Raw genomic sequence first — 15,324 nt, forward strand, 5'->3', positions numbered from 1 at the left:
TTCTCTAAGCGGCTTTATTAGCATAAGAACCCCTCCCCCCCCGTATGTGCTTTCACAACACACAGTGTTCATCTGTCCTGTGCATGGTGAGTGCATGCGACGTGTTTGCAGCGGTTCAACTGAGTGAACTTCAAACTCTATTCTTGGCATCCAGTACCTAGTTCAAATGAACTCTGCCTTTCTCTTCTCTCTCTCCTTTCTCTCTTTCAGCTTGGCAGTGACCTTGGCGGGGGCATTGGAGGAAGTCCGGCAGTAAGTGCCATCAATTTTTTTCCAGTAAAAAAAGCTCCCCCTAATATACTAAATCTGATATAATCGTTCCCCCACACACTGCTGCTTTACTAAACCACCGTGTTTGTGAAAACAGACGGCTTTCACCACAGCGAATGGTAGCGGATCCTTCAAATTGTTTGGGTCCCCAGGTGAGTTCTTCAGAGCTGGAGCTGCCATCTCTGGAGAGAGAGTCCCCCTCTCCTGACTCTAATGAGCAAAAGGAGGCAGAGCTATTGTCTTCATTAGAATGGCCCTGGTCTCCTGCTGTTAATAACTAAGCCCTTCAGGGAAATAACCGAACTTCTATGGCTGAGGCTTTCCGTTCCTGGCAAGCAAATGGGACTAGATCCCCAGTCTGCAGAGGAGTGAACCGTTTTTGATCATGGGACGAAGAATAGAGAGAGCTCCTGCTCTGCTGGGATAGCATGACCCTTTGCACCCAGCTGTATCATGGCTCCGCCACAATTTTTGGATATGCAAAATCCTTTGGTATGAATTCAGTGCTAATTGCCATGATTGCATGGAGAAAGGAAAAGGATTTAGATTATCTTGTCCTTTTGCCAGGCATATGCAGTCTTGTTCCCTAAAGTGTATCCTCTTGAGCCTAGAGGTCTTTTTTTTTTCCTACATAGACGGGCGGGAGGGGGGGTGCTACTGTGGTTTCAAGGATATCATGTGGTTAAGGTGACAGCAAAGATTGCAGGGATTAGTCTCCAAGAGCATTGGAATACAAATGCATTATTTAGCACTCTTGATAATTCAGCAGGGAAGCTGTAAAGTGCTTTAAAATATTCAGGATATTGCCCAAATTCATGCCTTATTTAATAAGCAGCATTCTACATGTGCATTGTTCACCACTACCCTTTATTCCTAACTTTTGCAGGTGGGACAGACCTTCATCCCATCCTCTGTGCCTGCGACTTTTGCCCCTTCACCCACCCCCGCTGTGGTTAGCAGTGGACTCAACGACCTGTTCGAACTCTCTACTGGTATCGGCATGGTGCCCGGGGGATACGTGGCTCCGAAATCTGTACGTAAGAGAAACGTCGGTACAGTACGTTGTTCAGCAGTGATACAGCTTAGACAACATAGAGATAACGAGGCTGTTCAGTTGTCCCCTTCATGAGATATGGGATGGATTCCATGAGCTATGTTCCATTAGGTATATCTTACGTTTCCCCCAGAGCGACAGCGGTTGTTCAAGGACAAATCTAACCAGCTCTAGACTTCCGTTTTCATCATTTCCCTACTATTACCAGAAAGGTAACGTTACTGTAAGGAAGGATTTGTGGGAGTTGCAAAAATTTGGACTCTGCCACTTTCCCCATTGGGCAGCTACTAACTAGATGCCCTGTAGCAGGATTCCAAGATTTCACCCCACTGGTCCAGCCATTCGTGCTGATCAATAAACAGAAAATCCACTTGTATGAGGGGAGTCCTATTTACGAGGGATTAAAATAAATGGGTGGTTGGAGTGAGCACCGTGTTAGTGTGTGCCCTGGATTTGCACCTGGTTGTAGAAGAGAAAGATGGTGAAAGCCCTGACTGAACCATTATTTTTATTGATGATCCTTCAATATCAGCAGCACTTGGTCCCGCTAAGAAGGCTTTGGCCAAGCTAGAATAGCCAATGTGAAGCTAGGTCTATGGGGAAAGCATGCCATTTCGGAGCAGCTGTTTGAATGTGGCATTTAGTTTTTCCATGCCCTGGGTGTCACTGAGGGCTGGAGTTCTTCCTTGTGGCACCAGTGTGTTCGCCTTCTTCCTGTTTGGAGCTGCCACTTATTAAAACCTTTGTTAATCTCAGTGAATAACCAACCAATAATTATTGTTTACAATAATATAAAACCCATGTGCATAAACTGCTCTGCCCCTTATGCCAAGCTTCCAGCATTTGACTGCTTGCTGCTACTATGCCAAATGAAAGATCCTCTACAGAGGTCCCACCAAGTATCAAGTTAAAAACAACTGTCCGCTGCTCAACCAATCACATTTCCATTCAGCATTCTCCACAAAGCACGTCTGCCTAGGTGTGCTGTCAGACCAAATCCTGAGCATAATGAAGTGGTTTGACTTTGTGCGAAACATTATAATCGCACAGCGAGCTAGCCTTCCTTCAAAGGCTCGTTGTATTCAAAACAGCTTTGCTCTTCGGCCGTGTCACCAGGATGAACAAAAACACCCAGGTATGCCATGCTCTCAAAGCCTCCATCAGTGTGTGAAGTGTTGCATGCCCTGACGCTACCTGGCACTGCCTGCTAGGCCATTCCAGATATTCATAGGTTTACAGATTGAGCCAGATCTGGGAATTTCACTACATGAGGCCTGGTGTGACACAATCAACCGTGGTCACTCTGGCTGGTGCAACAGTCCTCATTAGTCTGTGTTTGCTGATGATCATGATTCCCCCACAAAGGTTTGTCAGGAACAGATAAGAGCACCAGCCCCGTGATTGTACTTGGTTCAGTCTTCAGGATTATCCCAACACATTCCCTGGAGGAATGTGCCTTTTCAAGCGACGAGTCAGTCCTGGACACCAGCCCCCTTCCATTTCTGTGCATGTTGGTGTTATTGAATGTTTCAGAACTCCAACAGGAGCTTTGTAAACTAATAGGGTTTTATCAATGGAATAGGAGCAGCAGGTGTGGTATTGCTCATTGGTGAGCCTGATTGTTTTAGATTCCTTTGCTCCATACGCAGCATACTCTGTCAGCATCTATGTGCTTATGGACACTGTAACAGTTGCTGAATGAATAGATTGCACGACTCAGGGCCTTTCTTTCAAATGTTTAAAAACTCCGTAGGGTTTCTCCAAGCTGGGCTGTGCTGGTGCTGAGCAGATTTCTTGTTGTATTTCAGGTTTGGCTGCCAGCAGTGAAGGCTAAAGGCCTGGAGATCTCTGGGACATTCACTCACAGGCAGGGACACATCTACATGGAGATGAACTTCACCAATAAGGCTTTGCAGCACATGACTGACTTTGCGATTCAGTTTAATAAGAACAGGTAAGAAACCCACATGTCCTTGGTAGGAAGGTGGCAAGGTCCCAGAAATGGCTCCTGGCTCAGTTTCCCAGTTCTAGACATGGGGCGTGAGTGACCTGTGGTTCCCAGCCGGCTGCTCATTAACTTCTAGGGCACAATTTTCATTGGCATTGTGGGATTTAAAACCAATCCAGACACACGCATGGGCTCTTTCATTGGCTGCATGTTGTAAGTCCCAAACCACTAAATAGGATTAAACTCGCCTTCTTGATCTATACAATTAGTCATCTGCGGGCTACCGTTGGCCCCTTGCTAACTAAATCATCTTCCATTTACCGGCTGAACAGCATAGGAAGGGTTAAAAGATAAGAGAGGCAAACAGCTGTTCTAAAACTTGCACTGAAAACATTCCTAGATCGACAGTAATACAGTGAAAAAATTAATGGCGATGATTTGTCATTCAAGCCTCTTCAGTTTATGGTATCGTTCGTTACCTGTACTTTTTACCCATGGGTGCAGGCCACCAGCTCAGTGAGACTCAAAGTGTAGCCTGCATCTTGGCGAGATTTCTCTGCATCACCTCGTCTACGTGCAGCCAGGGCAAGCGCTGAGGTATATGTTCTACCTAGAGTCCGAGGCTGCTTTGTTAGGTTAAATGCTGGAGGTGGCGAACTTTTTTGAGAAGGCTCATAGCTGCTGTGCGTGGGATTTTCAAGAGTGTTCTGTGTTGGCCCAGCAGTTCTCCCCATGAGGTCGATAGTAAAACTTCTGCTGGTTTCAGAAGAAGCAGAGTTAAGTCAGGCTTTGAAAACTGCACCCTGTGTGTCGAGTAACCGTAGCATGCGCGTCTGACACACTCATCCGCCCGAAAATGAGTTCATCTCCGGGCAAAGCCACAGAACAGCCCATAGTGACCCAACTGAGGATCTAGCTGGCTTAGTTGAGTGTATAGAGAGGGGGAAATGTTACCTCTTAGTTAGCAGAACGCAGTCTGGCTGTGGCCACCGGAAGTCATTTATGCTACTGGTACCTGCTCTGGGGTAGATCTGTAAGGAACAATTTTAAAGAGCCAAACAGGCCCCGATGTACATGTATATTTCAGTCCTGAGAGCGAATGCTTAATATGACGTGCTGACGAGTTCTGCCTACGGGTTGTATGAAATACAACTGAAAATATCATCGATTGATGCATCTGTGTTGTTTTTAATACAATCTGCTCTTCGACAGCCTGCCCTGCCCTGGTGAGCGAGCGAGCATATGGTCCCCTCTTTCTTCTAGCGCCGAAGCTGCAGCTGCCCCTTTTTACAATTCAGCCCCTGGATTTGTAAGGCTGAAGCGTGTTTTTATAGCTGGTAAAGCCCTAACCAAGTACAGCTAAGGCTGCTGAGTCAGCAGACGTAACAGTCCCCAGCGAGTCGACGAATGACTGCGTTTCCAAATTGAGTTGGGAGAGAGCGCAGCATCCACACAAGACTTAAACTGTCTGGAAACGCAGGCCTTTTGAAGTAGTTATTTAAGTGAACAAATATTGTCAGTGAACAAATCACCAGGTGAAATAGCTGATGGCAAGTACAGTGGGTAGCGAAATCACTTTGCTGGCGAGAGCTGCCACTTGCAGTCCAGGAGAATGTCTAGAGCGTACAGATCGCTGCTCAGAAACCTGCCCTCACAAAGAGAAGCGCCCTGTCAGCGGAATCCCCGCTCTCGGCTCGTTCACATTTGTACCTGCTTCCGTCAGAGAGAGGGTACGTGGCGTGTCTGCCGTCGCATACACCGAGTCACTGTCAGGAGTGTAAAGGGCCCATTCTGATTAAAGTGCTCTCATTCGAGCATGCAGATTCCTTATTTCTTAAGAGCGGCCTTGTAGAGGAAGGGAAAATTCTCTGCCAAGAGACTGGAATCCTCTCTCCCTTTCGGCAGTCATGGCCTTGTCTACGCTGGGGGTGGCATGTGGGGTATATGTAGCTACACGCTGCAGTGAAAAGCAGGCTGCATCCCCACTGCGATGTGTAACTACCTTTGAGGCTCCAGCTGTGGGGAGCTGCCAGAGCCATTCCCTCCCCCATCCCGACCGCTGCCTCCCCTCACCGGAGACTTTCCCTGCTGCCAGAGTCTCCCTCTGTGTAAAGCCCCGTTTAAACGCACTTTGGTATTACACTCCCCTGGAGGATGTTCAGACCCAGCTAGTGTTTAATTCTCAAGGGACACTAGACCAGCATGATCTGCTTTTGCAGCAGATCAACTTGTTTTCCTTAAATTAGTTGTGGATTCTCTGGCCAATCCAAACAATTTTGCTTCCTTATTGGTCCACTGCAGCTGGGAATCGGTTTTGGTGGTCTCACCCTCTCCTTCCCGTCAGAATCCCAAGAGGTCTCCCTTCCAAAGGCACAGGGAGTCAGCTGAGATAGGAAGCGTCACACTTTGCATGTGCCCTCTCGGCCCAGGCCAGCCCTCCTAACGTGCCCCTGCTCCCCGAGTCACTGACCTTCAGATTTTACGTGATGCAGGTATGTCCGTCTGGACTCTGGAGCATTATGTAATTTGAAGCTTGGGACGAAGATGGCCAGCAGAGAGGTAGCCAGACTAGTAGGATGGACTGTAGGGGAGGAGATTCAAGGACAATTCTTCAGGACAGCTTGGCCGCAGAGGGGGCAGCCAGGTTAATAGATTCCATGCAAGAAGCATCTGATCAGGAAGACTGTGGTGGATGCCAGTGAGGGGAATGATTTTTCTCCCTTCTCTGGTCTTGCTGCTGTTTTTCTCTCTTCCCGTTTCCTCCTTGTTCCCAGCTATCTTGATTGCCATTTCCGTTTCAATATACATAGTGTTACACGTTCCCCTGTCGTTGAGCCGTAGCAGTGATACAACTTCTGTGAGCAGGAAGATTCCCTTTCCCTTTCCCCCCACAGAACCACAGTATTAATTTTTTAATTTACAATGCATCCGTCAGAGCTCTGCATGCTTGTCATCCCTTCAACAAGCATGTATCAGCCAACGCAAAGAGAACTCCGAGCATTTCTAGTGCACACATCACCATGGCCTTTTCCCCACCTAGCAGGGCAATGCTGCCCACCTTCCCCTGAGAATATCCTGCCTCCAGCTCCCTGGAGTTCAAATTCAAGGAGCATTTGCCTAGATGCCCGAGCTGATCTGAGCTGCTGAGACAAGTACATAAGGAGAGGCTTGGTCACTAAGATAACTGGTCTCAATCCAAGCTAACATCTTGAATTGCACTTTCAGACAAGCCATTGCAGAGTATGGAGGTGAAACGTGCACCATATAAACTCTGCCACTAAGTAGGACACGTGGGGTTAAAATGTGTCTGAGCCGGAGTGGGATGAGTGAGTGTAAATCCCATCTGCTTTGGCGGTGTGCTTTCCCAGTTAGAGTATAAAGTAAAGCAGAGAACCAGCCCCCATCCGAAGCCAGCCATCTGGCAGTGCTGAGGACTGCCTTGCGTTGTAGCAGTACTGGTGCAGCCTGCTGATTCCTCTTTGGTTAGACGTTTCATGGATGTCCTCTCCCTGCCCTGTACCGGTTCGTGCATCTCTGCCCTTTGCTCCTAGCTTTGACACAAAGTCCGCAGCTGCCTGTCTGCCTACTTCTCTGGTGAAAGTGAAGAGTGTTTGTCCTTCCAGCCCTTCTGAACTCATATGCTAGTAAGCTGCTCCTTGCAGGGCAGGCCGCTGCTCAGCAGTTAGACTGGCCCCAGGGGGGAGAGAATGGAGATGTTGCCAGTAGATAATCTCTTGGCCAGGGTGGGCCCTTTTTCAGGGAGACCAGTGAGACTCAAGTTCATGTGCATTGTCCTATTTCAAGTGTCCGCCTTGATGCCAATTGTCACCTGTTTCCCTCTCCCCTAAATCACAGTGGGGCACATCTCAGGCAAGGCAGTAAGCGAGGCCAGCCCGCCCTAAAACGGAAAGCAGAGAGAACCTTTGGGACAGCGGTCCCTGATCCCCTTCCCATTAAAATAAGTGACTTCGTCGTATGTAGGGCTCTCAGAAATGCAGTGCTGTGTGAACACCCTCTGGCTTTCTCTCGCCCAGCTTCGGCGTCATCCCCAGCACTCCTCTGGCCATTCATACTCCGCTGATGCCCAACCAAAGTATTGACGTCTCCCTTCCCCTCAACACCTTGGGACCTGTCATGAAAATGGAGCCTCTCAACAACCTCCAGGTAAGCAGCGTCTGATGCTACGTTGAGGGCTCACAGCTCAGTTGTCTTCCTCCTCTACTAGAGGTGGCCTGTGTTTGGGGGCTCCTCCACATAGGAACCCAGAAGTTCACTGAAATGCTGAGCAATGGCTTCTCAGGGGCGGGCAGGATGGACTTCTGGTCAGCAATCTGTTGGAAATGGTGGTGGGGGGGGGGGTTTGTAGCACTTAGAGGCGATCTACGTCCTCTCTCATCCTGAAAGTTCGCAACCAAAACTGACTTGCAGGGCTCACTTGATGCCACTGCAGTGCATCCACCTCTTGGGTGGGACATGGCCAAGAGTGTGCAGCAAGGCTGCACAATGTAGGACAGGAGGCAAAGATGATTCCTTGGTTAACTGGAACTGTAGCAGGGAGACAGAATGTAGTTACCAGAGCCAGGCTTTGCCCTGGGTGCCGGGCTGTCACTCTCAAGGCTTGTATTTAACACCTTCTCCGAAGGCTGTATGCTCTTCTGATTATATGGCATTAAAACAAATTCCTCTCTGATATTTTAATACCCCTCCTTCCCAGCGTCTTTATAGCGGGACAGTGGGAAAACGTAACCCTTTTAACCTCAGATCCAAGCCACACGGTGTCAGAACATCTGCCCTCTGCGAAGCAGCAGTTTGTGGCTAATGACATACACAGGCGCTCTTGAACAAAACCGGGGAAGTTGGCCAGTGAAGCATGGAAGTTCTGCAAGAGCCCAGATGCCACGTGGTGCTAATGTACGGAACCGAAAAGCCGTGTGCACTAGGCAGTCGTGCAGAGCGATGCAGATTATCCGATTAAATGAGGGAGGCTGGGTTTGCCATCTTTCCTCCTCCGAAAGGGAAATACCCATCTTGTTTACTCTTTCCCCAAGGAGTGACTTCCTTGTGTTAGGGGAGTACGTTTTGGCAGTAAATAAGCTGACCCTCTTGGAGCTGCGTGAATACAGCAGATTCAGATGTGCTCCAGACAATGTACATACGGAGCTAGTTGAGAGGGCAGGGTCGGGATTTGCTACGCTTGCCAAGAGCCAGGCTCGAAAGGAGAGGAAGAGCCGCAAACGTCTGGAGCGGATCCCCACGCTGGGTGTTAGTTCAGCTTAGATGATGGCTTGAGATGTAAGAATAAAGAAACCCGCGGGAAAGATGGCTGCTGCTGAAGTGATTATCTGTTTATTTAGCCCTGCTAGTTTTAAGTGGTGCTTTCCTGAGATCATTGGCACTTTCTCTGCCCCAAAGAGCTAAGGTCCAGGAAACAGAGGGTAAGGGGTTGTTAACGTTACATTAATGAGGCTGTTTTGTATATTTCAGTTCTCAGGCCCTTACTTCTCACTGTAATGCAGGGGTTGGTAAAGCCTCACTGCTTCCCTTAGTGCAGCTTGGGGTCAGATATTTCAGTGGCGATTCTGGGGTCTTGGCACTGCTAGGTTTATCTATGTTGCATTCACCTCACCGGTCAGGCAGATGCAGCTCTCAAACAGAATGGAGTTTTGCCCCATTGGCAGAGTCTGCGGTAGCTCCCTGTTTCCTGGAAGCTGGCTGGTTAGTGGTTCCCCTGTCTATAGCCTTTATATCTATGCATCTCCTGGGTAGAGACTTCTCGTATCCAGCAGAAGCAAATAATCAGTTTCAGAGCACATAGAGCTCAGTGCCTTGATCTGGGGCTGGGGGAGGTTGGGATGAAGTGGGTCTGACTATAGATATAATCCCATTGGTATGGTCTCCAGTTGCCTTAGGGGCCCAGACGGAGTGGAGCACTTCCCATGCAGAGAGAGTTCTTACTCCCTCCAGGGTTTTTTTTTTTTAAAAAGCAATGATTAAATTGTAACTTTCATCTGCCTGAACAACAGTTTCCTTCTCTTGACTGTTCCGCTCCGTGGCTTATGACTTATTAATGAGTCTTCGGGCAAACAGCTAGAAATAGCTCCACTGTTTAGTTCCTGAGGCTCCGAATTGGCATCACATCACAAGAGTGGTGCAATAGCTGCTTCTGCATGAGTGGAGCAGAGATGAGCAGGTCCCCTACCCCACAGACCCTCGGCAAAGTCACGAGGTTAGGGGAGTACGTGGATGAGCTGCACGTGATATCTCCCATGCAGGGGCCTTTTCTGCTTAGAGAGAAGGAGGCAGGGCAGGAGGGTTGATAATGCCCTTGGAATCCATTCCACAGAGGGAGGAGTTGCAGCATTTTGCACCACGGTGTAGGAGACCCATACAGGATCACAGATTTCCCAGGGCCAGGAATAGCTAGGCATGTCAAGGTGGTGATTACATCAGTTTGGTTCAGCTGTTATGAACACTAACTCATGGGGACAGAATGGGCGAGTCCCAGACCTTCTAGATCTGGCTTTGGACATGAAGGGGTGTCCCATAAACCAAAAACACACATGGAAGCCACTGCTTCCTTTGCTCAGAAAGGAGATGAAATACTGGGTTACCATGAAGCCAGTTTGTTTCTAGCAGAAAATGCTACAAGAATAAAGCAGAGCGAAAACATATGTGGAAACCTCCAGCTGCCTTATTTGGAAATAAGCAGAGCATTCGTTAGTGCCAGATCTGCTCGCTCGTTGACTAGCTACCTCATTGCCACACAAGTTGGCTGCCCTTTTACAATCAGGGAAGCTGCCATATGGAGTAATAGTATCTCTCTCAGCTGAGAGTTGAGTCACACTGGTAGCGGAAGCCAAGTTAAAAAGTACGGTTGTTACTCTCCAGACCGCGGTGGATTTGATGGAGATCTGTCATTGCACTGTCAGCACCCACCTCTGGAATGGCATTCTTTGTGTTTTTCCGCAGAAATAATTACTTTTAAAACATCCTACAGAAATCACTCTGATGGGTGCCGTACTGAGAGAGCAATTTATAGCAAAATATAGGGACTTCTCTATTTCTCTACACCTATTTTCATTGAAGAAAGAAAACGCTCAGTAAGTTGAGTGCGATATTGCATGTGATCTTCTGTTCATGGAATTGTTAGGAGCCAGTGTACAGGATTTGTTTGAACTTTAAGGCCCTTAATTTCATTTTTTTTTTTAATCTGCGTTTTTGTTGCAGTAACAGAAAAATAAGTCCTCAGGCAACCAAACTCATCTCTAAATTCCCATGGCATGTGAACTAAAAACTTCAAAGGCTAATAGTTTGTTCTGCAGGCAGCAATTTCAGAAGTAATGAGTTTGTCCTGTTCATGTTGTAATTTTATTAGAATGTCTTATTCTCCACTATGTGCAGTTTAATTTTTACCTCTTTCCTAATCAGCGAAAGTGATCAAAACTCTTGACACGTTAACAAAAACCGACACATTAGAGAAGGGAGAACTAAATGTTAAGAGAGCTACTTACGCAAGATGCAATCGGGGTCCGCACCCGGCATTAACAGCTTCTAGACTGTGTTTACCAGTAGTCCTGCCGTGTATGATAAAGGATAGAACACTCCCTCCCTCCTCACCCCCAACCTAATATTGAAAATGGTTCATCAGCTTTGTAGCAAAGTTTGATTGACCCTTAAAGGATGAAGCCAGATGTAAATACAGAAGCATCTCGGACCTGTAAAGCTAAGCAGACTCCAGACTGGTTCATTGTATTTCTATCCCTATTGCATTCCCCAAAAGAGAGCTGCTGTTGGAATGAGCCTTTTTAAGAGTGTCTGTTGCTAAATGAGATCTTCATGATGTAGTTCTTGTTTTGTTAATTTCCATCAGAGCTGGTTGCTTAGGAACATTTTCAAATTACTTACTCAGCCTTTCATTGGCCACCTGGCATTTGGCTTGATCTCACCGCTGCATAGTGCTGGCTAAATCCAGTGGTAGCTGCTAGGCTCTTCTAGAATCATAGAAATGTAGAACTGGAAGGGACTTTGAAAGGTCATCGAGTCCAGTCCCCTGCCTTCACAGCAGGACTAAGTACTGTCCCTAACAGATTATTTTGCCCCAGAACCCTAAATGGCCCCCTCAAGGATTGAAGTCACAGCCATAGGTTTAGCAGACCAATCCTCAAATCATTGAGCTATTCCTCCCCCACAAAAACAACAAAGCCTGGGACTGAAGGGACCTCCAGATTTTCAGTCCCCAATGGTGCCAGGACTGAGTTGGCCTTCAGAGGCCCTGGGTTGACTGCAGGCCAAGGAAATGCAGACTTGTTTGGCTTCTGTTTTTCTTTCCCCACCTTGGAGCAAGGTGTGGAACCTGAGTGGCAGTTCCATCTCCCCTGGAGATCGCTGGGGCAGTTGCTTTTCAAGTCTCTGCCTCAGTGCACATGGGATAAAGTAGTGGTTCTGCAATGAGAGCATGTGGTGGTTTAAAAAAAATAAATAAAGTCCGTTAATCCTATCCAGACCAGAGCCAGGTTTGGAATAAAAAAAGCCATGCAGGAATGCCTGCTGGGAACTGTCCTGTACCAAAGTGAAGCCGTGGTCCTAATACATCCCCGTTCAAGGGTAGTTCAGAAATCCCCTCAATGTTGTAACTTCTGCATTATGCCGAGCAGCCCTGGGAGGAATTGCAAGCGTTGCAGTGTCCTGCCCCGATATACGGGATATTTTGTTAGGGTTTTTTATGTTCAAGACAACTGCAGCTGCTGAACCATGAAATGAGTAAAGGCTTCTAAAATTCCGTGCCTTCTGTCACTTGAAAATGATGAGCTGTGTGGGGGCTGTCTCTCACTAACCACCTTACCCAGAATTCGGGGCTAGTTAAAACCAGGTTCAGTCCAGAGCCCATCTGCACTACAAAATCCACCGTCTTGTGGCCCAACTATGTTAAAACCTGGGTTGTCTTTTTACTGGTGTGGGCAGAATAAAATGTTATAACCGTGTTGGGGAGCCAAGTCTTAACCCTGGTCGAAATCTAGACACTGCGTTTCTGTCCACACGGGCAAGAGTAAGCCATGTTATAACACTGTTTAGTCCACTGAGGGTGTTTAACAGCAAAGAACATATTTACCATTGGCTGTGTAGTAGCACTTGTGAATGTTTAAAATCGTTTCCCATCAGAGTTACACCCAAATCTCATTTTACTGAGCTTTGCGTCTATATTTGGCCTGGATTTAATGTTCAGAAGAAGCGTTTGATCTCTGCTGGAGGGGTAATCTGAAGTACAGCTTTAGCTAATGCATCACTGTCCATTCTGGATTTCCATGCTGAATACAACCGTGTTTGCCAGTTGTTCCACATAGTTCTGCACAGCACCGTAAAACTTGCAATCATGGTTGTGCAAGTTGCTCCTGTATAGACGGGGCTTTAAGGCTGCGTCTGTACTAGCAATTTCCCCCAAAATTTCCTAAGGAGCAAACACTATTGCAAAACAGCCTTGGCATTCAGTGCAGTCTTGTCTGCTCTTGCTCTGAGAAGGTCCAGATCAGTGGTTCTGAGTCCACGGCCTGCATGGCTCAGTTAGCGCGCACCTGCGGCCCAACTCAGCCGTGTGCTAAAGGCTACGGGCTCCCAGCTGCCCTGCCGCATGGTGGGCTACCGGTTGCCACTCGACCCCATGTGGTGGGGCTTGGGGTCCGGGCAGCCGGCTGCTGCCCAGCCCCACACAGCAAGGTCCTGGTGGAGTCTGGAGGTAGGGTCCTGACTGCCCCCTGCACCGGGTCTGGGCAGCCAGGTGCTGCCCGGCCCCCCACAGCAGGATCTGGGGGTCGGGGTCGCTTCCCCATGCCCAGCTCTCCACTCCTGGCCCCACTCTGTGGAGGGGTCTCTGGGCAGAGGGTGCTGAGAATAGGGTTTTGGGGGACGGTTAGGTGGGGGACACTGGTTCTCAACCTGCGGCCCAGCTAACACGTTGTTTAATAGGTTGAGAAGCACTGGTCTAGACTATGCAGAGGAGGTAGTGATGGTGTCTAGTCTAGCCTGGCAATCCCATAATGCTGCAGTAGAGAAGAGAATTTCAGAAAATTGCCAGGTCTGCCTTGCTACGACATAGACCTAGAATCATAGCAGGTTAGAGTTGGAAGAGACCTCAGGAGGTCATCTCGTCCAACCCAGCTCAGCTGTGTGCTAAAGGCTAAGGGTTCTCAGCTGCCGCTCTGGAGTTTTGCTGCTCTCTGTCCCAACAGTAACTGCCTGCCCTGGATGATTTAATAAAAAAACAAGCTAGAACGAATCACAAAGAGCCTTAATGTACCTACTTGTGCCTGGAGCATTGGGGATTTTAACATTCTACATCGGATTTTCTCTTGGGATTTTAACATTCTACATCGACAACGTGTTCCATTCCTTGGCATTACCTTCTATCAATCACCAGGACTTGTTCAGCACAGCTGGTGAGCGAGCAGCCGAGCGCACGACTTCAGTATTTCAAAATGCCCTTAAAATTCTTCTCAATTGGCTGGCACACACTTGTAGTGATTGTGTTGCCAATTGCTGCATTTCTTCATGGATAGCGATACTGGAAACAGAACTTTGACTCACTGCAAAGCACTGTGAAATGTAGAACAAGTTTCTGTTGTTTCCTCCAAACTGCATTTGAAGAGTGTGGTGAAACCTTCTCCCGTTCAAGGGTCAAGCGAAGATGCAATTCTCTCCTCTGAAGAAGGCTAACCTAAGTAAGCCGCTGGAGATCAGAAGACCTGGGTTTAGTTCCCAGCACTTCCTCTACAACCATGGACTAGTCACCTTAGGGATACTTCTCTGCCTCCTGGGGATGTTGAAGATCATTTCGTTAACACGTGAGTGGATCCGGTGCTGTGATGAAGGGGACCATACAAGTACATGAAGAGAGGAGGCGATGTGGGGAGGCATTGAGTGCTTACGTAAGCAAGGAAACCACTTTAGCTTCAGCAAACAGATTCCGTTCTGGAAGGAGAGACGGAAAAAACAAATATCTCTCTTCCAAGCGACAAATTGACTAAGTGTTGAGCATGCATTGGGTTAGTTCCATGGCGGGAGGGATGGCAGGTTTGGGGAGTTGTTAACCCTTCTCAGAGGGTGTGGGGAGACACTAAGACACACCTGGAAAGACGCATGTGAAGGTAGAGGGCCTGACAAGGACATGGTGGAGGTTCCAGCCAGGGCTCTGAGATCTTGTCAAATCTCACAAGCCAAGCAGGGCTGGACCTGGTTGGAGCTTGGCTGAGAAATCTAGGGAAACGCAGACACGACAGAAAGGGGTGATGATGATCCAATAGGGGCTCTTCTCTGTGCTGGTCCTGACCCAGTTCCCCAGTACATTGGAAGGCATTGTGCTGTTGGAGGGAAGTGTTTTCTGGATCAGCCTTAGTCTTGTATCAAAAATATTGACTGTTTGTGGCACTTTTTGCAAGAGTTTTGTGTTAGCTCTTGTCCTTGGCCAAATTGCAGGTGACCCCAGTGGTTTTCTCTGGGTACTGTATTCTGCTCTTCCTGCCCTAAACCGTTGTGTGCTGTTAAACAGCTGTCACGTTCCACCCCAGAGCTGGCTATATTTCGGTGGTAGATTAAACTGTCCCTGTGTGTCTATATATCTGAAAAGGAAGGACCTTGTGGGAGAAAACTGGCAGGGCCCATCAGTAACGATGTGCTGCTTTCACTGTGAGCCTGCTCGGGGACAGTCTTCCAGTTCTTTAGCAGCACCGGGAATAATGCTAATTATGTGGATCCTTTCTTGAAGCCCTTTGTTTAGGTGGGTACCGTTCCCCACGGTTTGATAGAAGGGAAACTGAGGCACGGAGGTGGGGATTTGCTCATGGTCACAGTGGGGAGCCAATGGTAGTTGGGAATAGAACCGTAATTCTCCCAATACCTACCACAGATCCATGGTTTGTTTTAACCACAATCCCGTATAATCTCCAGCAATGGTGAGTCAAGCAAGTAAAAAGAGCTCCCTCTTGCGCTGCATCACCCTGTTTTACCTTCAGACCCAGGTAAAAACCTGACCCTGCTGCTGAGCATCAGCTTAATTTCATGC

The 15,324-nt window shown here is 48.0% G+C and overlaps 1 protein-coding gene across 5 annotated transcripts in view; it reads left to right on the plus strand.

The window, feature by feature from the left end:
- Positions 1-15,324, plus strand: part of AP2B1 (adaptor related protein complex 2 subunit beta 1) — a 108,320-nt gene that overhangs the window by 67,794 nt on the left and 25,202 nt on the right. For 4 of the 5 annotated variants that reach the window (XM_039507373.1, XM_039507375.1, XM_039507372.1 and 1 more), the window contains exons 15-18: positions 211-252; positions 1,157-1,303; positions 3,133-3,278; positions 7,307-7,436. In XM_039507373.1, the coding sequence (XP_039363307.1) occupies positions 211-252; positions 1,157-1,303; positions 3,133-3,278; positions 7,307-7,436 (465 nt within the window). The remainder of the gene's footprint in view (positions 1-210; positions 253-1,156; positions 1,304-3,132; positions 3,279-7,306; positions 7,437-15,324) is intronic. The other variant, XM_039507376.1, reaches the window with a different exon arrangement.

Source organism: Mauremys reevesii, linkage group 20 (assembly GCF_016161935.1).
Source record: "Mauremys reevesii isolate NIE-2019 linkage group 20, ASM1616193v1, whole genome shotgun sequence".
In the NCBI taxonomy this organism is placed as follows: Eukaryota; Metazoa; Chordata; order Testudines; family Geoemydidae; genus Mauremys; species Mauremys reevesii.